This window comes from Sabethes cyaneus, chromosome 1 (assembly GCF_943734655.1).
Source record: "Sabethes cyaneus chromosome 1, idSabCyanKW18_F2, whole genome shotgun sequence".
Lineage (NCBI taxonomy): Eukaryota > Metazoa > Arthropoda > Insecta > Diptera > Culicidae > Sabethes > Sabethes cyaneus.
The window spans coordinates 107,638,528-107,661,008 of NC_071353.1; the positions used below are offsets into that span (position 1 = coordinate 107,638,528).

Genomic DNA, 22,481 nt, shown 5'->3' on the forward strand with positions numbered 1-22,481 from the left:
GTTTCTCCTTTCCGAAGCTGCTCCGTAATAGCTGATTACAATTAATTGTCCTCGAAAAAAATCTGGATAATGGAGAAAAGTCTAATAACGCGGCAAAAAGAATTTTTGTAATTTACAAAAACGAAAATAAGTGCAAAAAAAAGTTATTTAAAACAGCGTGTGTAAGTATGATTGGATAGATCTGCAAACCTATAGGATCCACTATTGCGCTTCAGTTTTTCAGCTATAAACTTTCAAATATTTGAAAGAAATTCTCCGTTCAGTTGTGGTTGTGGAACTTGAACTACATAAGCACAAATTAGCCTAATCTGTATTGTTTTCAAACTATTTCCATACTTAATCCCTTCAATTGCGTTTAACAGAATCTAACGTCGCTTGTAAGTGAATATGTATGGTCATAATATGTTCAACGCCTGAAGGTTGCGAGGGAACGCTTTCGAATAAAATCTCCTCTCACACCTTGTCGTCGTTTTGATAGATGATTAGTCTCATTTATTTCTTTTCATTTTCATCATTACATATCAAAAACATTCTTGTAAAGACTGTGTAAACTGTAGCAACGATAATATACATCGGCTCTCTCAATATCCCCTGAAAAACTGCCTTCTCTTGTCGTTTTCTTCTGTGCATGTTTTCTAGTTAGTTCTTCTTGGCATCCCGTCATTACGTCAAGGTTGAAAACGTTATTACTACTACTCTCAACGGGAATTTATTCAACATGGTTTATAACTTTTGCGTTTCTATAATGATTTTTTGATCTTGTCTTTAGGAATTCTTCATTCGCTCCACATCGATGAACACCATTTTTTAGCTTCAAAGCTTGCTTGAATCTTCGATCAAGTCCCGACGGGTGTTAATGTATGTGTATGTGTGTGTGTGTGCGCGTGTGCATGAGTGTGCGTTTGTGTTTGTATGTATAGAGTTGAAGCAAGTCGTGGCGGCTATTTCGGTAACTTGATGAGTTGACCAACAGCAGTGGAAGTTTCTTCGCTGCAACATGGGTCTGTCCGGTCGGTCGGTAAATGAGCTAAAAACTCTACTAAGAGCCCCGGCCTGGTGCAACTATAAGCTGAGAGTACTTCAGAGTAAGACAGCATTCGAAATAACAGCAAATTCCTACCACGACACGGAAAATGAGTTTAGTTGATTTTTATGTAAAGTACGAAAATGAACACAAAACATAAACTGTAGTAATAAAACAGAAAAATAGAGCAATGCAAACTCAAAAAATAACAAGTGCGTACAAATGTGTAAAATAGTGTTTGAGTTAAACTAATGTTTTTTTACGTTTCCTTAGAGGTTAAATTAGAGCTACTATTTACAGTATGGTGTGTCGCGCGTGTGTTTCTTTGATTTCATCAAAATTAGTGTTACGTGTTTAAAATAATAATTAATTGATCTGCTACGGTTTCCACTTTAATTGATAATTGAGCAGCTAGAGGTCGCATATTGGCCTACTTCGTTTGACACTTAAAGCTAGAACACGCACGCATACACAGGTACGCACAGTTCTGCTGCGTGCTACATTTTCTTGCATTACCATTTATTTGCTTATCTAGTTTTTATTTACATTTTCTTTTGTCATATTCTAAGGCGCCCATTTTTTCTGTCGAATCCAATATCAATCTACCAATCTGCCAAACACAGTCAAAATTATTTTTTACTTCCAAATAAAAAAGAGTTTGAAATTATCTACCCGCAACCATGCCTAACAACACGCACTCATCCTCGTTGTCCCATTACTTTTCGTTCCACTATTCAAATGGCAGTGCTTATTGTGATGATGTACATCTTCTTCCGGCATTCTTGTCTTCATGATTTTTTTTATTTCGACTTTCCAATCAATGAAATCAAAACATTCTACGATTTGTGCTAGCATTTGACACTGCTGTCAATTGCTTACAAATCAAGGGTGTGAAACATTGGGCCACGTTTGTGCATAAAAATAGGGAAATTGCAAACTGATTCTTGCTAGAACTAACCAGGGAATAAGGGTACCATTCTGTAGGTCGATACCATTATGCCGAATTGTACTTAATAGAACAAAACTTCTGCGCATTATAAGTACAAAATGATGCGTTTCTTCCGCTTTCGTTTAATCAAACACTTAGGAACAAGGCTCTTGTGACTATTAGTTACTATAAAAGTTGAAATCTTCAGGATACAAAATTTTTATTTATTGAGTGAGAAAAGTATGACCGGAATCGACCTAGCTTTTCCCTTTAACCCCGCCTACCGAGCCCGTTCGCACGATCCTTACACACCCATTTGCCGCGCCAAACTTACACTATCATCGATTCATTGCTAGTTAGTCCAAACACTAGGTACATAGTATTTTACAACAGAAAAACAAAAGAGATGGTTAAGTCAACGAGTTGACATTGCACTTCGTACACGATTGTTCAATTTAGCTAACCCAATAAGGAATACAAATAGATAGCAATAGTAGTAATGAATAGATTTCACACATTTACGGAATAAAAGCAAATCAGCCGCTACCAGCTGATCGTATAATAGCGGCCAATTTTCTTCTACTTCGTTCTGTCAAGTTTGTGTTCGTTTCGGGTAAACGTTGACTTATTTTATTAATCTTGATTAATAAACTGGTTATTTTCTTCCCGCTAGATAATCTTACTGACTCTAGTACATATTATGAGTTTTTTTTTATTTCTTTACAATTTTATTAGATATAAAACCCGCACTATTTCCTCTGGCGCGCTCACACACTCCGGAAAACCATCCCAAGCTTACGTGTACCGATTGTCCGAAGAGTCCAAAGATGAACAAGCGGAGCAAGCACACGGAGGAATAACATGATTATTTCCTTGGTTGCAGTTAAAATATTCGCTCAAACACACACACACAAACTTTTTTATTACAGAAAATAAACATACTGCTGTACATGTCCCTCCCGGATTCGACTGCTTACTTAAACTGCCGAAATATTCCTGCTTCCCAAAACCTATCTAAACTAATCCTAGTGCACCCGTTCACTCTTTGTCTCTCATTCTCGCTGTCGCTGTCTTTCTCACTGGTTTTCCTCCTTTTTTCCGCATTGCACTAACCGGTGGCCGGATATGACGGTGTTGCTCTTGTTGTTTTGTTGATGTTTGGAGATGATGGTGGGTGTTTCTCGTTGTTCTGTATCTGCGCTTGCCACCGGCGGCAGCTACCCCGCACGCACCTAGTGGAACTACTATTTCATTCGGTTCAGCACGAAGTCGCCGACCACTATCAAACCCTTTTGATACGGCGATTCGCTGATTTGGGATGCTAGCCGGAGCGCCTCGACGCAGTGTTTGCGTGCGAGGAAGCGTGTCTGCTCCAAACCCTGCGACTGGTGAACCAGCTCGTACGCCCGCTCGACGTCGCCTGGCTCTCGGAAGCGACGCAGGATCATCGGATTCAGCTCGGGGAACTGCAAGCGAAGTAGACAGAGAATAATTAGCAACGGCAGTGTGTGGGTAGGTGAGTTTTCGAACAAAACATAAGGCGCCTCCATCGTTGTACGATGAACGATGCAAACGCACGGTTGCTTGTTATTTAAAACACAAACTTATCTAACAACCAATATTTACCAGCAAAAATGTGCCAGGTAGTTGCAAAATACTTGTTAAACTGTTACGATAAAAATGTAACTGGATAACTTACTTTTTCGCACGCAAACAGCACCGGCGCAGTGGCCAGTCCTAGCTTCAGATCGGCTGCCGCTGGTTTGCCCATCGCCTCCGAACTGGACACAAAATCAAGCAGATCGTCCACAAATTGGAAAGCTAATCCGAGGTTTCGTCCGTACTGAAAACTTAGTTCCACCATCTGTTCGTCCGCTCCGGATAGGACTGCCACCTACAACAAAAACAAAAACAAAGACGTTATACAAGAAGTTAGAAGTATAGCACGCAACTACTACTGACCGCTTTTAAACTATTCGCTATCAAGGATGCTGTTTTCCTGTACGTCTTGGTGAAGTAGTGAGCGAATCGTTCGTTTTCCGTTTCCTTGGAGCCCAGCTGCATGAATTCACCTTGCACTAAGTCTGTCAGTACCTGTGGGAGCGAGAAAAATATTCCATTTAATGATATTAACAGATAGAAACTATTTGTTGAAATTTTGCGTGCACAGCATAAAATCTACGTATTCTCGAAACAAGTATCGAACCATTCGTTGTCGTTACCAAATCCACTTCATCGAAATGGGTCTCAATTTGTCATTTACACTAGTCTAACGACCGGCTGGAGTGATCCACTAGACGGATCCAACCTACCAACGCTAGATTGACATATCATTTGAGCAGCCTCTTGTGTCAGGTTGTGGTTTCATACGGCTGGTGCTACTTGACACATGTATCGTCGCATTGTCAAGTACGACTTCACTTCTGTTTAATCTAAACACGCACCTGATGCGTTCAACCAGAATGATGTCGATTTCAGACTGGCCATGGTGGCATCATAGCTGAACTATGCGAACGATGTCTAACGGCTGGTTGGCGAGGCGCGGTACTCGCATTTCAAAGCTGCCTCATCCTGTTAGGGAGTGCCGAGCACCCTCCCTTAAAAAGTTAACGCGTTACCATACTAAATACCCAGATGCAGGTGAAAGAGAGCACTTCACTCGATGGCAGTAGTTTTTTATTTGTGTCGAGGAGCGCAACGCCGATGACACAACTATCTAACTATCGTATGATCGCGATGCGCTCATCCTTTGGTCGCGATCGGAATGCGCAAAAAGCCATTGAACAGTTTGAATGAATGAACGGTGCCTGGTACAGTGCACGGACATTGCAGAGTAAATAGCGAAAAGATTGTCGCACGGCAGCACGCCAGGTGTGGAAAAAGGCGAACCTTATGCGGAATCTGACTGCCTATCGTGTCGCCACTGCCACACCACCACGGCGGCGGCGGCGGCAATGGCTAATCAAAGTTACCTGTCTGCGGTAATCTCTATAGGGCTGTTTCTTTTTAGGAGGATGATGATGCAACTCGAAAAGAATGTAGCCGATTTATCAACGGTCCCGAGTGCTGTCTAGTTGAAATTGAACTATTATTACACATTGAAGTTCAATGTTTTTTTATTTTGTTGATTTCGTTTTTTGATAAAATACAAAGAAAATCAGAGGGGTTGTGTACAAGACGCGACCACATAGATGATGCAGGACTATGTAAGTGTCTTTGATAGCGATCGTATAGCATGTATCGATTCATGTAACCATTCGATTCTTTCTGTATACATGCTGTAAGCAGCATATATACATGCTACATGCGTTGTATGTAACATTTATCAAAGTAGTAACATTGTATACGTTCAATCCTCAATAGATTTCTGAGTTATTTCTATGTGCATTTGGAAATAATTTAACAAAATTAAGAACACAAACTATTGCTTTTCTGATACCTTACAGAAATTAGAGGTTATTTTTACTATCAATGGAGGAAGGTTGAAGGGATTTTACCAATCCCATTTAATCAATAGCACATATTTTCACTACGCTTCCAATGAAACGGCAAACATGCATATCCATACAGAATTATAATCAAACACTATACAGTTGTATCGCACTTTTCCAACACAGATATCAAATCCGCCTAGTTTTAATCGTCTCGCCGTAAAGAATTTGCGATCTGTAGGGATAAAGGACTTTTGCAATTTTTCGGCCACACTTCCCTAACACATACATCAAATTGGACTAAGTTTAATCGCGTTCGTAAGAAATTTGTTGGCACGAGAAGACTGTCACACTTTTTGGCGTGCTTCTCAAGCAAGAACATCAAAATGGTCTAGGTTTAATCACTGTGCTAAGAAATCTTGTTGAGACGACGAAACTTTGTCACTTGTTTTGGCCCTAAGCACAGATATCAAATTGGTATAGGTTTAAATTAGGGAAGGGAACTATCATTAAAAATCGTTACTGATAACTATCAGTAATTTCAGTACGTTACTGATAACTATCAGTAAATATCAGTAATTTTACTCATCAGGACACTGAAGCAAAAAATAGGAAATTGTATTATATTATAACTGCGTTCTTCATTGTAAGTCTACTTTGTAATCTACCAAGCGGACTTTCTGGAAGCTCGCGCAGCTACGGACCACATTTTTACCACCCAGCAGATATGTTGGGAGCACATCGTGCCTACGCATCACACGAAGGGATGGGAATCGAAAGCCAAAGTATCGATATCTGGTATCGCAATATATCGGACCGATCCGATACTGAGTAATGAGTATATCGCAACCAAAATATCGATACTTCGATATTCACCGATATCGAAACCCGAAATATTCAGAAAGTTTTCAGATACGATCCGTCACGGGCTTGCGATGCGGCCACCTGCCTCGTTTATGTCGCCGGCATCTCCGCACCTCCAAGATACCGTATACGTTCCACTCGACAATGTTCGCTGCAGATTTATTGGTCAGGCGGGCGTTTTTTAACTAGAAGCACCAGAACTAGAACTGATCAGTTTCAAACGAATTTTTCAATAGATTGGTCTAAAATGGAAGAAAATATCCTGGCAAGATTTTATAGTTCATAGTTTATTATATTTCAACAAAAGTAGCATCATAAATGCTTACATCAACTCCTATAATCAGAAAAGTGTTGAATGTAATTTAGATTCGCATAAGTTTACCTTCTCACATTATTTATTCACATTGTGTTATTCTAGGGGGGAAAATATTAAAGATCATCTACATCTCAAGAAATAAAATTCCAAATTAGAATCAGACATTGGCAAAACACCGAACGTAGCTTATACGGTCGTTACCGCTTTCTAAGACGACGCAACCAAGTTCATCTCTTTTTCATACATGCAAACAAACACGAAGTGTGGCTAGGAATTTATCGGTGGTGTTGAATTTGTCATACTTTTAGCACCAGTTTTCAATGCACCCGGTCAACACATTTCCGAGTTAACTGATATCGGCCAACGCGAGTTAACTGATATCGGCAAGACTGTCATCTGCATATACTCGATACCTCCGGTATCGATAAAATATCGCACATCCCTACGAACCAGTCGATCAAGACCAGCAGTTGCACTTATTGGATGAACACGGTTTCCCAGATAAACTGACGCTGCTGATCAGAGCTATTGGATCGAGTGGTGTGTTTCGTGCGCATCTCGGGGACACACCCTTCGAGACGCGACGAGGGTTGACAAGGGGATAAGATGACTGATATCATAGCTAGGAACCTTGCGATGGTGGAGGCATCCTACGCGAGGTTAAAAGCAGTAGTCTACGAAGATCCGATTAATAATAAATACGTCAAAGATCACATACATGAAATGAAGAGGCTCCAAGGGACTAAACGCTTCTCACGGATGGTAACCCTTGACGGCGACGAACTAGAAGTGGTAGATGAATTCGTGTATTTTGGATAGCTGGTGACCGCGGACAACATTAGTAAGGAAATCCAGCGGCGCATTCAAGCGAGAAATCGTGCCAACTTTGCCCTTCGCTATCCGCTACGATCAAGAAGCATACGCTACCGTACGATGCTGATAATGCACAAATCTTTTATTAGGGCAGTAGTTCTTCATTAGGGTGACCATTTCGATCCAACTAAAAATCAGGACATTTTCTGCCCGTAGTCGGGTCTACAGCAGTTTAAACAGTTGAAAGTATGCTACATTTACGAAACTGAGAATGTAAAATCAGGCATCGAAGATAAGATAACCTATGTTTCTAGAGAAATTGACAAAGCAGGACTATAAAAACATTTGTACTTCAATTTCTTTAGTAAAGCAGGATTTCATTTTAAAAATCAGGATTTTCCGCTGTAAACCAGGACACTAGGACACCGCTCGTGAAAACAGGAGCGAATCCCATCGTACATTTGGCGAAAGTCAGTAGGGCCAGACACGTCGTAAGAATGCCGGATGATAGTGCGACGGAAACAGTTATCTTCAACAACCTCACTGGCACCAGGAACAGGGGGCTCAACGTGCAAGATGGCACGATCACGTCGAAAGTGATTTGTGACTTTTGAAACGACTGGAAAATTGGCGACGTGTGGCCAAAGTTCGAGTTAAATGGAGACGACTGCATGAATCAGCACGAGGTACCCCGGCTTTAGGCTACTGACGTTGACTAGGATATTTTGTGTCATTCACGTTTATCGTACGCAACTACCGATCAATAAGTTTAATCTAACTAATTTTTCTAACGGGACAACGTAACTATATCAGTAAAAGCAACGTCTAGGTGCTACATTCCGTTATCGAAACTTGACCTTCTGTTTTTAAACGATAGACTTCGCAGCCAGCTGGTAGAGTACAGGACAATTGCAGGGCCAGTTGCTACGATCGTATTGACTCTAACAGCCTCTCCCAGCGGAGATTCGAACATGCGACGAGTGGCTTATTAGGCCAGCGTCATACCTCGAGGCCAACTGGGAGGTAACTATATCAGTAAATATCAGTAATAGCGAAACCTTACTGATACTTAGTGATATTATTGCTTACTGATAACTATCAGTAGTTAATGATAGTTTTCCCATCCCTAGTTTAAATCGTCGTAACTCGTAAAGAATCTTCGACCTGTTGGAACGGGAAGGTTTTGTCACTTTTTTCTAAAATCGCGTTAAAACTAGGAAGAATAACGTCTTTTCCAATCAATCACAAAGCGAGGATTTCCAGTTGGACAATGCTTCATTATTTTCAATTTTTCAATAGTACATACTCTGAAATCAATAGGTTTTATCATTGGTGTGGCAGCGTAAACGATTTTCCGATCGATTGTCGTAAAAATAGTTGAAATCGATTTGAAAACCACTAAGCTATTTGCGCTCAAAATCTTTCATGTTTTCGTGACGCTCGCATTTTTCGATTTTTTGGAATGACACCCTCTCCCAAACCTTGCCGTAAGACGTAGCTAGGTTTCCCTCCTCGTCGCCACACAAATCAAGCTTCGATGTGTATCCCAATCCAGCATCAACTGATAATAAAACTAATATTTTTTGCACACGATAAAGATTTTTCCAAGAGCGCGATAAGTTCAATTATACTAATCCGTTTCTTGAAGAAGACATATTGCGCTTGCATAAAACTTATTTAAATTACTTAAGGTAACTAATTCTTTTTTTTTCTTTTTTTTCAATTTTCTCCAAATTTTGGCGTCTATCATGATTGATTAGTTATCCTGCAAGAATGTTCTTTCGTAAGAGTATGATTTTTGCAGGGTGGCAACTCAACCAGGAAAACCGGGAAAACCAGGAAAAGACCAGGAATTTTTTTTCACCAGAAAAAACCGGGAAAAAACCAGGAATTTTTACCCAAAACCAGGAAAAAATTAGATGCTAGCTGATTGCTTAATTACTTGTGTTGGTTCGAAAAAACAAAAGGTCGGCTATCCCAACTGTCGACGGTCATATGCCCTGACTTTCACCTGTCGCCAGGAGAGGTTTGCATCAATAGTCTCAATCAATTGACGGACGTTGACGTTGACGGCGTAACCCACCATTAGCCTCTAGGTTTGCCTTTTCTGCTCTCCCTGTGGATTACAGTTGAGTTCAGGTTTCCTGCAGATTTCGTTCGATTCTCTTCTCAAAATATGTCAGATCCACCTCTACCTACGTTCCCAAAACTCTGTTTCTATCTGGCGCTGGTGATATCGACGATCGATTGTTAGGCCACCAAGCTCGAATAATGTATTCAGGCAACGATTAATGAAGACCTGCAGTTGTCTCCGCTGATAGATACGCAACGCACCACGTCTCGCAGGCAATAGACCGGATTTCACGTTAGAATTGAAAATCCGCGTTTGAGTCGGTAAAGTGATCTTATTTGAGCACAAAACATTTCAAAGTAAGATCCAAAAAATCACCGCTAGTCATCCTAATTTGTGTGTTTATATCGGTCTTGGTACCACCGTCTGGGGTTGTGTGGCTGCCAAAATCTTCCACCTCAACCTCTACTGTAAAATTGGAGGAATTGTTATTGTTCACTCCCACTGACTTGGTCTTTGCCACGTTGACTACGGTCGCAAAGACCTTGAGTTGTAGCAGAGACCATCTAAATTTCTCTGCATGTCGTCGGCCAGCTCGAGGTCATTTAATTACTCCATTGTAATCCTCGGTTAGGTTTGGTATCAATGCCAATTGAAATTTTATCCATAACCGCGAGGAACAGTAGCGATGAAGGTATGTCACCCTGTCTCACTCCTGTAGCAACCCTTATAGGGCCCACAGAAGGATCCAATCCACCGGAAATGTTACAGTTTTCTAGATATTGCTGAAGAGCTGATGCAACATTTGCGATGACGATACTGGGCAAGCTTTCAGCATCTCGGCTGAAATACAGACTATTCCTGGTGATTTACAAGACTTCATATATCCAATTTCAATCAACGACGGCACCTCCGGGTTGACATGGTCGATGCGACGTACTGTGGGCATCACGCGCTACTGATTTTGCTAGTCTGCGGATTTTGAGGCACGGAAGAGTTGTTTAAATGTTTAGTTCAACGGTTAAGCTTGTCGGTCGAACGGTCGATCAGTAATTAGCCAGCTCTGCCCGTGCCGACATCTTCGCATTGGTGCTAACACCACTAACGCAGCAAAAAAATTTTACCATAAATGGATATGTCTGCTGGTAGTGACCCTCTTCATCTAGTTAGTTGACCCTAGCTCTTTTGTCGCGTTTACAGCTACAAGCTACAAGCTGCTAGCTTTTCTTGCCCATTAAGCCAACTGGCAAGACTCTGTGAAGTAATCTGTGGTCACATTCCGCAACTCTTCATTTTACAAAATTGAATAGCAAGCTTCCAATTCGAGTTACAGAATGACTTAAATTTTAAATAAGTACGAAATTTCTCTTTAAAGTAGTTAATCGTACTAAATTAAGTTAACTTATGAAAACGGGTGGTTTCAATCCTCAGAAGGTATTTTTGGCTCGGGTGGCACGTTCTTCATATTTATTTTGGACATTTGTGCCTCGCCGCTTTGGCTTCTCATCATCACTTACCTGATGGGAAGGGAAAAGGATCAGGAAGGGAGGGTGAGGGTTTGGATGGGGGAAAGAAAACGTCACAAAAACATTTAAATAAAAGAAAACTTGTACTCCCGTATAGAGATGCCCATAACGGGGGGTATTTCGAAAACCGGGTTTTCGGTATTGATGAAAACCGGTAAAAGTTAATAATCAAAAACTACATTTGAAAATTTTGTGATTTGAAGAATATCTTTCCATAATCAATGGTTCTCAATTTTTTTAGGCATAACTAATTGACTAGTTCATTAAAAAAATTAAGTTTTAGAATGCGAAGAGAATTTATAATGTCATCTCTTAAACGAGAACAAATGTTAATGAATAAATTCTCAAGAAAAAAATTGCGGAGGCAGAGAATTTTCATTCAGTGTCCTCGGAAAAAGGAAGCACCTTACAGAATTTTACTAGCAAAACATCCTTGATGTCATGAAGAATATTACAAAGTCATTTGTTTTTAAATCACGAATAGGGCGGTTAATTATAAAACGAATAAATTTAAATATATGAAATTTCTCTGAAATTCTACCAGTACAGTAACTCGAACAGCAGTTGTGCGGTACGTGAGAGGTGTTCCGAGAGCAGCTCTAGAGTCGTAGAGTTTGCGATTTTTCCGGTACAGCACTTCGACAGTAGCCTTGACTGGTTCTGGCAATGCAATGCGTATATTTACTTTTTAGATCAGGCAGAGACATTCGAAGAGATGATTGGAGCCCGCAGAATTGGCTCAGCCTTGTCAACAGGCTATTCTAACTAATCAGAAAGTTATTTTTATTCCAGTTTGTATTAGCAACCGAACGAATCCTTCTTCCGTGGTGTGTTCTGACATTTCTCTAGAGTACTCCGTCAATTTTCACTAAAGATTTTCTGAATAGTTTCACTGTATATCGCACATTTTTGTTGTTGCGCAATATTCTTAATTAATCGGCACATTCAAGTAGGAAACCGGACGTGGTTTGCCCTTCACAAAACGCTACAAGAAATCAAGACGCATACGCCGCTGTACGGAGCTGACAATGTACAAAACCCTTATTTAACCGGTAGTTCTTTACAGACTTGAAGCAGTGACGTCACTTACAGTGGAAATACGCGCTCTTGTCGTGTTTGACCGGAAGATGCTGCGGATGATATTTGGCGGAGCACAAACTGAAAGCGGAGAGTGGGAACGTTTTATAAATCACGAGCTACATACACTTCTTGGAAAGATTGCAATCGTATATCTGGCTAAAGTCAGTAGGCTGAGGTGGGTTGGGCATGTCGTAAGGATGCCAAATGACAACCGCACCAGCACTCGGTGGGATCGACATGCTAGATTGCTCAACCAGATCAAAAACGACTTGTAACTACTGGGAAATTAGCGATGAATGACCCATGAAGCGGACTGAGTTGAATGGAGACAACTGCTTAAAAAGCACGAGGCACTCCGGCTCTATGCTGACAACAGTGAGGTGTTTCAGGGGTTTCCCTTTGAAAAAATTACATGATTGAATTATTATTTGTAGAACTAAAAAAAGCAAAGCCTAGGTGCTACATTCCGTTATCGAAACCTGACCTTCTGTTTTTATACGACAGAATTCGCAGCCAGCTTACAATTGCAGGGCCAGTTGCTACAATCCTATTGACTCTAACAGCTTCTCTCAGTCGGGATTCGAACATACGACGAATGGCTTATTAGGTCAGCACCATACCTCGAGGCCAACTGGGAAAACTATTAATCATGAAATTAAGTTTGCCCTAGACTTTCAAAGTTTTACCAGCGATTTAAGCTTCTTTAGTTGTTATTGAATCATGCTAGAAAATACCGGTTTATGATCGTAGAAAAACCAATAATTCGGTATTGGAAAAGTGCCTGGCAAAACCGGTAAAACCGGTAGAGCATTTCTACTCCCGAAGGGATATTGGTCGTCTTCGAAAAGAGCATAAAACTTTTAACTAAGTTAGGAAACTTAGCACCCCCGAGGGGATGACCTAGCAAAGCGTTTAATCCGTCATGCGGAATTGCAAGAGTTTAACCATACCACCCAAAATCTTAATCCATGCCTTTTATAAGTAGGCATGAATGAGTTGGGGGGTATGGCACACAGAACCCTGTGCAGGCCTCTGAGAAGCGCATCTTTCAAAGATACCGTAAAATGACGGCTTACCATCCTAACTTGGAACCGCAGGTCTGTAAAAGACAGACCCGGATGAGAAAAAGTATCTTGTCCGATTTTGTCTCGATTTTGCTTCTTTCGTAGATCTTTCTCATAATGTTTACCTTTAGCAGAAGTAGCCGACTCATTTTCACGAGAAAATTCTGCTAGAGAAGACTCACCGCTGGTTTCAATCCTAGTCAGTGTAGCAAATATAAATTTTTATCTTTACTCTTTCACATTTAGTGAAAGGGAATAGATTACCCGGCAAACTTTCCAGCATTATATTCAACACAAAAAAACTTGTATTTTTCCGTTCTTGGTGCTAATTTTGAGTTATATTCGAAAACCAGAATTTTTTCAAAAATCGGCCAGGAAAACCGGGAAAAAACCAGGAATTTGAAATCACAGATTGAGTTGCCATCCTGATCTTAGGGGCTCCGCAGCCGCAAGGTTAACGATTCTGCTTTGACAAGCGAGTGGTCATAAGTTCGAATCTTAGTAGAATCAGGCCATCCGATGTTAAATGACTGTAACAGGTATTTATTCTCAGGCCCCTCATTTACCCTTCCTTCGTGCTGAATTGTATATTATCCACTGAATCTTCTTGACAGTGCAAAAGTCCCTCTTATAGTTTAAGTGTACTGGCCAGAGGAACGAATGAGTCCTCGCCAGGGACGGTACTCAATGGGTATTTTCTCTGGAAAATTTCGGTAGAAATAGTTTGGAGTGTATTGTTTATCACTGTACTTTTATCGCGGTCAGTTTTTCGAAAATTGGAAAAAATGGCTCTTCCCCCATAGTCCAGTACATAAAGCAACGTGGGTTTCCCGCGGCGGTCGAACAGAAAACCAAATCGACCACATCTGCATCAGCCGGAAATGGCGAAGGACCCTTCTTGATGTATGCAACCAACTTCTTGACAGCTGATATCGCATCCGACGATCATTTTGTTATCACTGAAATACGTGTCCAACGACGGGAGGAGAAAGTTGGGTGCCGCTATGAGGTGAAAAGGGCCTTTGTCGAACTACTTGAATCCCGAGCGTCGGAGTTGCCACCTGGTGGAACCGTAGGGTAGAAGACCAATGGACCGGCATCAAGAATGCCTTCATCACGACCAGTGATGAAACCGTCGGCAAAGCGCGCAGCGGGCGGAGGGAGTGTATCTCGGATGAAACTTGGAGGAAGATCGACGAGCGGAGAGAGGCGAAAGCCGGCATTGAGCGAGCGCAAACCAGATCGGCTAAGACAGCTGCCCATCAACAATACGCCAAACTGGAGAGGGCTGTTATACGTGCTTGTAGGCGGGACAAGAGAGCCTGGACTAACTCCCCAGCCGAATAAGAAGAAACCGTCGCCGTCAATGGTGATATTCGTTTGTTGTACGACATTTCTCACCGCCAGCTACTGACTGACCGTACAGAATAGCTTAAGCGATAGACTGAACATTTTGAACAGTTCTTCCGAGTTTCAAATATCAGAGACCAACAAAACCAGCAGCGTATGACGCCTACAGTTCGTCGAATTAATCGCGTCAACTCGGAGGCGCCTTCGCTGTATGAAATTGTAGCAGCCATCAAGAGTATGAAATTCAATAGAACGCCAGGGATAGACTGTATTTCAGCCGAAATGCTCAAAGCTGACCCATCTTTGTCAGCTCAGATGATGCATTAGCTTTTCAGCAATATATGGGAACCGCAACTTTTCCGGTGGACTGGATGCAAGGCATATTGGTCAAAGTCCCTAAAACAGCAGATACTAACTGAATGCGGTAATTGGCGTAGCATCACGTTGCTCTGCATTACTCTCAAAGTACTCTGTAAGGTAATCCTCAACTGGATCCAGGAGAAGATCGACGCTACTCTCCGGCGGCAGCAAGCTGGATTCCGTGCTGGCCGATCATGTGTAGACTATATCGCAACACTCCGCTTTATATTGGAGCAGATCAACGAATTCCAGGACTCTCTTCTGCTGGTGTTCGTTAACTTCGAAAAGGCGTTCGACCGGCTCAACCACGAAAACATCTGGGGCGCACTTAGGCGTAGAGGAGTTCCAGATAAGCTAGTTCATCTCATCGAGGCTCAGTACGAGGTGTTCTCGTGCAAGGTTTTGCACGACGGCGTCTTGTCCGACCCCATAAGGGTTACTGCTGGCTTGAGAGGGCTGCATTTTATCACCGCTTCTGTTTCTCATCGTTACGGATGAGGTATTTGTTGGAGCAATTGACAGTAGACCAAATCGAGGATTGCCTTGGAATCCTATGCAGAGCAAGTTAGATGCCCTCTTGGAGAGCTCCCAGGCCGCAGGTCTGACAGTCAATGTAGCAAAAACTAAGTCTATGGTAGTGAACACTGACAATCCACCCAACTTCACAGTAGCGGGACAACAAGTTGAGCAGGTAGATGTCTTTCAATATCTTCGTAGCCAGTCACCGCCCGATGGTGGTACCAAGACTGATATGATTTCATCTCTTTGTTCTGCTGGACCGGCGGACATGGACACACAAGTAAGTAAGTAAGTCGATGGTACTGAAACTCAACGTGTCAACCAGGTGGAGGATCTCGGCGTTACGTTTGACGACACATTTCCTGCACTGTGGACAAATCATCCAGAACCTTAGGATTCGTCTTCCGCGTTACTAAAGGCTTCACGAATGTGTATTGTCTCAAGTTATTATACTGCTCACTCATCCGTGCGACTTTCGAAAACGGTTCCATTGTATGGCATCCATATTGCCAAAACGGGATGGCCAAGACTGAGTCGATTCAACGCCCGATTCTTACGCTTTGCCCTCCGTCATCGACAGTTGATGCCGTTTGATCCATTTGGAGAAACTTCAGGTGCAAAATAATTTTTTTTTTGCAATTTCAGAATACGCATGAAATTATCGACTAAGTTTATGTCTTGTTTTACACAGGCTAAATTTTATTATCAAATTAAATTATTTTCATTGCAAAAATGTGCTTCAGTCTTTCCGAACTTCCTTGGAAGCATGAAAGGGATTAGAACAACTCTTAGAGTGACCAAAGTCTCTATGCATATGCATATCGCATACAAGTCCGAAGCAAATGGCAAATGATCAGCGAGCTTAACGCACATTCCGACGTCGTGTGGTCTCAATGGCGAACCGGAACGATGCCACTCTCCGGCAGTTCTTCAAGTGCATGAAAAGGTAAACCCAAAAAAAAAGAAAAAAAAACAATATTCGCGTCTAGCCATTTCTCATTCGAACCGAATCCACAGACTTAAACCCAATCGAGGCCATTATCTTTAAAAGTCTATAATTTTCAAAACAGTTTTGCTCTCGACGTTGTTGTTGCTGCTAAGACGATACGAGTGCCCCTGTTTTTTTTTTACTTTTTTCAATTGTTGCGGCCGCTCGTGTTCGACTATTTTTTTTTCGAAACAGCAGCAACAGCAATAACATATTGATTGGCATATTTCAACAGGTTTTTGTTTCTTCGTTCGCTCTCCTCGACTAAGGGGTTGCCGCGCGACCAAGAAGTGCTATTTCTTTCATTTGGATAATTTATTTACATTGGCTCGGCTGTAGTTGACTGCCTAATTACGAGCCTGCGCCTCCAACTCGGGTAGCACATAAACGTGGCACAAGCTGGCTGCTATGCGCAGTAGCACAGTAGTTAATTATACAATTTTTGGCTTCTACATGGCGAGCTCATCGCAGCATTAGAACTAGTTAACTGGCAATGGGTAATAGCTAACCGACATGTTGATCCAAAAATGTTTTGCTTAAGAAAAAAATGATTATGATAATTACAAGTTACCCGTGATAAATGACAGATGGTACGTAAAATGCAATGCTGTTGTGTTGTTGCGCATTATCAAAAAAAATCGAACAACGTCAGTTGTGTTCATGACTACAATACTAAGGCTTGCCGATACTAAGTGAAATGAGTGCGAATCGGTTAACGGTATCTAATACGATGAGCAGCGAATCAGAAAATCGCAACAGGAAAAGTTGTCCGCTGTCCCGGAGCTGAAAAATCTCTTAACCACTTGTCACCAGGTTGCGAATGACGTAGACACTTCTTCGCCAGCAACCACAAGCTTGGCACAGGTGAGTGTCATTGCTGTCGGTTTCACCAAGGTGAGTTAAAATAGGTGATCTAGTTTTCACAGTTTGTAGAACAGAAGTGCGCGGAACGATTGGTTAGCAACCATCGACGTTGTTTAAACATTCAACAGTTTCCGCTTTGAAAATTTCGGTGATCGTCAAGGGTAACCCAGCGGGGGTGAAAAACGAATTTGGAAGTCAGAAAACCTCTCTTGACTAACCTTGGGTTTCACATTCAAAATCATGAATGAAGCCAACGCAGATGTTAAGTTGGCAAAGCTTTTTCTTCGTCATTTAAGGTGCAATGCCACACCAAACAAGCTGTTAATGACGGAAGCAATTTGTCCCCTGCCATATAATGGATCTTTGCCTCTCGGCTGCTGCTGCTACTGTTACTGCTTCCACCACGCTTCGTGTGCTACCACCTGTAGTCTCTTTGTACCAGCGAGACTAATGAGCTTCATAAAGATCGCAAATACGATATTCAATTTGGAACACTGTTTGGGGAAGTGCTGCCAGCAGTATGATTGAGCTATTAGCCGGCCAATTTGAACTCGTGATGATGACGGCTTCGGCCGGGTCGTTGGCTCGAAGCGCAAAAAACTCAATCTGGTTCAGTGGAAATAACTACCACATGAGCAATAAACCACCGCGGAAATGTCATTGACAGTCAAGAACCCAATGAAGAAGTGTGTATTAATAGAATTAACAGATAATGTTACACCACTCAATTATTTATTTGTTGTTGTTACCTGCAGCGTGAAAGCAATCATTTTGAAGGAAATATGAATCAGGTAGAACCAAATTGGCTCCTACGAGTCAAACTACACGATTGTTGAGGTAAAAAAACCCAACTTCACAAAACAACCCAGTAGGAAAACTTTCAGGTTCCTCACTTTCAATTCTAATTGAAGTCCCTGCGGAGTTTCACCTTCGGTTGTTGTTGATGGGTTACTTAACATTCGCGCAAAAACGCACAACCATCGATGGGTGGCTGTGACAAGCTTGCTTGTTTAAACTTCATTCCCTCGTACGGTTTACAGTATCGTCGGAGGTGGATCCAATGCTGGCGGCAAGTACATACCCTCGCTCGAGAAGTGTTATGCGAAATGCTGCCGACCAGCGCCGCAGGCGCTTCTTTGTTGGGTGGTCGGCTGGTGAAGTTCACCGCACTCAAGTATGACATGAAGTGGAGTCATTTTAAGCGGTATTCGAGGCACTGAAAGCCCCGTCACGGATTAAACGATGATAATATCTTCACTTATGCGAGGATTCAAAAATGAAGACGAGTCTGATGCGGCGGTACGGGGTGGGTATGAGATTAACAGGTTGTGGGAAAAATCCTTGAAAATAAATAAAAGAACACAAGCGAAATTGAACACATCTTCGAAAATGCAAAAATATCTATTAACAGTCTTAATTGATTCATTCACAACGAAACAATGCTGTAAGTAAAACTAGTTCAACGTTGCACAACCATCGATTCCGTGTAGATGAAAAATCTGATGGAATTCTTTCATAAGTTTCGATGCACAAATCTGTCTTGAATCGTTAGATAAACCATCTTCCTGTATGCTTTCATCTCGAGTAACCTTAGTACGCATGCGTGGGAAAATTATTACATCGATTCCCAACCGGCAGCACAAACATTTGCTATCAAAATTTGTACGCTAATCATCAGTTAGAGCATTAGATTGAAGTGGGATAGAGCACCATGTTGAATAATCACTATCGGTCGGGTTGGTTGCTTGCATGAGCAGTGTCAACGAATAAGAAATAGCAAACTTTTGGAGATTTTATCCCGCTTATGCTTTGCAAATGCGGGGCGTGACACAGACTGGACGCAATGCCGAACGTCGGGTCGAGCTGTTTTGGTATTACAAAATCTCTTCAAACCTATTGTTTTCTATTGGGTGAAATGGAAAAAATAGCATACGAAATCAGAAGTTAGGTGCGGATCCGTAAGGTCCTTGGCAATTCTGTAGATAAACCCATTTTATCAGTTTAACATAGAAATAATCGATATATAATGTGCATGTAAGGTACGCTTTGAATCCAATAGAATACCAAAATCCGTTACATTCTAAGTAACGATGACAAGTCGTCAAGTTACATTTAGCGATACTATTGTAATGTACTTGTTTAGCGGAAACCAATTAACGAACACATTCAGCCACTTTTCAAGTGGAAAGTGTTCCTAATGCAATGGACCATTAAGTATAACTTTAAATCATCAGTGTAAATAAGTTGAATCTACAGCCATCCGAAAATGCAACATCATTGTGAAAGAAGAGGAAAAAATTCCAAATGGTCTCAAATTGCTGCCTCGCAGAACGACAGAGGTGTTCACAAGTGATTGGGAAACGCATAGACCGCGCCCAAGATGCAACGTCCCATCGGTTAGATAGGATTCGTGGCTTGTAGAATTCGGTCGCTGATGATGCTTTCGAACAGCTTCGAAGCTACGGAAAGGCTGGTTATATCATGGTATTTCTTGAAGTCACGGCGATCGTCACTTTAGTGTACGTATGCAAATATGCATGAACATGGAACATAAAAACAAAGGAAACAAGAAAATTCTCCTCACTAGAATGACCAGTTGAAAACATATGCGAATGCTTCAATAAATGAGCTAACAAAAAGACCAGAAACATCAGCATTGAAGCCATCCAGTTCAAGAGCCCAAGAACTGTATATCTTCGATGAAGCAACAACAATCAGTACGAATGACGAATGTCGAAGCAGTGGACCGGCCGCCAATTTGTTTTTTCATTTTATTTGAAATCCGTGTCCTTCCTCTTCACAAAACCATGTCGTTTGTAGTTTATTTCATAGCAAATTGTGTAAATATCACAATAAGGCCATTACAAATATTTCAAAAAGTTTTAGTCTCTCCGGTGTTGGGCCACTGAAGGAGGGGGAGGGGGAGGTGCGAAAAAATAGAATTTTTTAATCGAGCAAAAAAATATGGATTTTAGTCATTTTTATTTAAAGTTTAAACGTAAAAACCAAATCTATTCTTGCTTTTATTATGTACGTTATTATTTTCCATGCAAAAATTTATGAAAAAAAGACAAAAACGAAAGAAATTTTTTTGACCGAAATTTTACTATTCGAATTCCCATTTCTATTTCGTGCTAGAAGCGTTAATTCAACTCGTACACTCATTTTTCGAGCTGTTCAGGCTATAGAGCCCACAGACAATTTAATTTACTATTTTATTTAATAACAAAAATTAACGCGTATCCTACAAATTGTTTTTTTGCCCCCCGATTTTTCAAGCCAATTTCCAAGGGGGGGATGACAAAAATTTTAAAAATAATTTGCAATGGCCTAATTATACGAAAGCTGTGAACCTTACTATCAGATAACTGTTTATTTATTCAGTTAATGTCAATGAACATATAACTTTATGAATGTTTCTTATAGTATTTTTTTCAGCTTTCCAATGGTGGTCCGAAAATGAAAATCAGTAGGCAGGCTCATGGCGAAAACGGTGTTTTTGTGATCAAATCCAATAAGCGTCCAAATCCAAGATGGCCGCCAAAAAATTTTTACTCCATTTGAAGCCGCAGTTCTTCTTCTTTACAGAACTATGCTATTTGCTAGTTGTTTCATTGCAAATTTAGAAAATATCACTTGATATAGATCTCTAGGTTTGCTAAAAATTCCACATATTTTCAAAGTGCCGGGCGCCTTGGCGAACGAGGAGTCCACTGTCTCGAGGTATTGAAAGTGTAATTCTGAAAGGAAATGGATGAAAGGAGACTGCTGCAACTATCGCGGCATAATACTGGTAGACGTCGCGTACAAGGTACTCTCCCAGATCTTGACAACACCAACGGCTATCACCGATATCACATAATTTCGAAGAGAATTATCAGAAGAACTTTATCGGAGCTCGCATCAGTGCGGACCAAATTTTTACCATCTAACAAAACGTACTCACGCATCACATCTCTATGGACTTCAAAATAGCATACTTTACAATTAACCGAGGCCAGCTAAGGCAGATAATGCATGAATACGGATTTCCAAACTAATCAACCACATTAGATCGAGTGAAGTATTTCCTGCGCATGTCGGGAGATGCGGCGAGGGCTGAGACATGATACTGGTTCATCCTGAATGCTTTGAAACATCCCTCTTGTGTTAGTGGCCCGAAGAACGGAGATCGAAACGAGGGTCACGATTTTTAGGAAAGATGCCCGACTCATAGGCTCTGGAGATGACTTTGTTATCATAGCCAGGAACTTTGTGACGGCGTGAAAGCCGGGTCTAGAAAGATTGGATTAAAAATAACTACGGTGAAGACCAAAATACATGAAAGGTAGAGGCTCAAGGGAGAACAACGCGCACTTCTTAGGAATGGTAACCGTTGATGGCTTCCCAGCTAGCACTAACTCGTATATCAATGTACGAAAACTATCGTAAATATCTCCTAACAAACTCGAAATCGTAACTAAAGCTGGATAAAGCGGGATCAAGTTAATTTTCTGTCGTATATAATGATAATGACTGACATACATACGATTTTCAGCACAAAATCGTAGAATAGCACGGAGCGACTCGCGCTTAATCGGATATTATCGTATATAAATACTTATATAGTCGTAACGCTCAACATTATTCGTAATCACGTATATCGCCTCCAAAATAGTACGGATATGCCAATTTTGCGCATGAAATACGATTTATTTAGCATGTATATCTGTACGTAATGCTGATTTTTACCTTTTTATACATATAAAAATGCTAGCTGGGTTAGGAATGGTAACCGTTGATGGCAACGAACTAGGAGTGGTAGAGGAGTTCATGTATTTGGTATTTCTGGTGACCTGGTGACAACACAAGTAGGAAACCGAGCCGACCCAACAAACACCAACTCGTATATCAATGTACGAAAATTATCGTTATTGACTTTTAATAAATTCAGGATCGTAAATATAGCCTAATTAGATGCACACAAGTTTATATTCTGTCGTATTGGACGATAGCAAGTAATTGACCTACGTCTTCCAGTATAGAATTGTATAGCATTATAAAACACAATTATAAACGCAAATCGCTTTGAGTCGGATTTTATCGCATACAAAGACTTTCAAAGTTGAATTGTTAACGTATATTTTGAAGTACGTATATGGCCTCCAAATTAGTACGCATATGCTTGTTTTGTGCATCAGATTCGATGTTTCAGGGTATACATAGGTACATATAACTCATTTATTGCTCTGATATACATATAAAAATGTTTACTGAGGACTTTACCCTTAGCAAAACGTTACG

At 41.1% G+C, this 22,481-nt stretch overlaps 1 protein-coding gene across 3 annotated transcripts in view; it reads right to left on the minus strand.

Annotated features, from left to right (window-relative positions):
* Nucleotides 1-492: 492 nt before the first annotated feature.
* LOC128733189 (all trans-polyprenyl-diphosphate synthase PDSS1) overlaps nt 493-22,481 on the minus strand; it is a 206,348-nt gene continuing 184,359 nt past the window's right edge. For all 3 annotated transcript variants that reach the window (XM_053826864.1, XM_053826865.1, XM_053826863.1), the window contains exons 7-9: nt 3,915-4,046; nt 3,652-3,846; nt 493-3,418 (exon numbers count right to left, since the gene is read on the minus strand). In XM_053826864.1, coding sequence (XP_053682839.1) covers nt 3,197-3,418; nt 3,652-3,846; nt 3,915-4,046 — 549 coding nt within the window. In that variant the 3' untranslated portion in view covers nt 493-3,196. The remainder of the gene's footprint in view (nt 3,419-3,651; nt 3,847-3,914; nt 4,047-22,481) is intronic.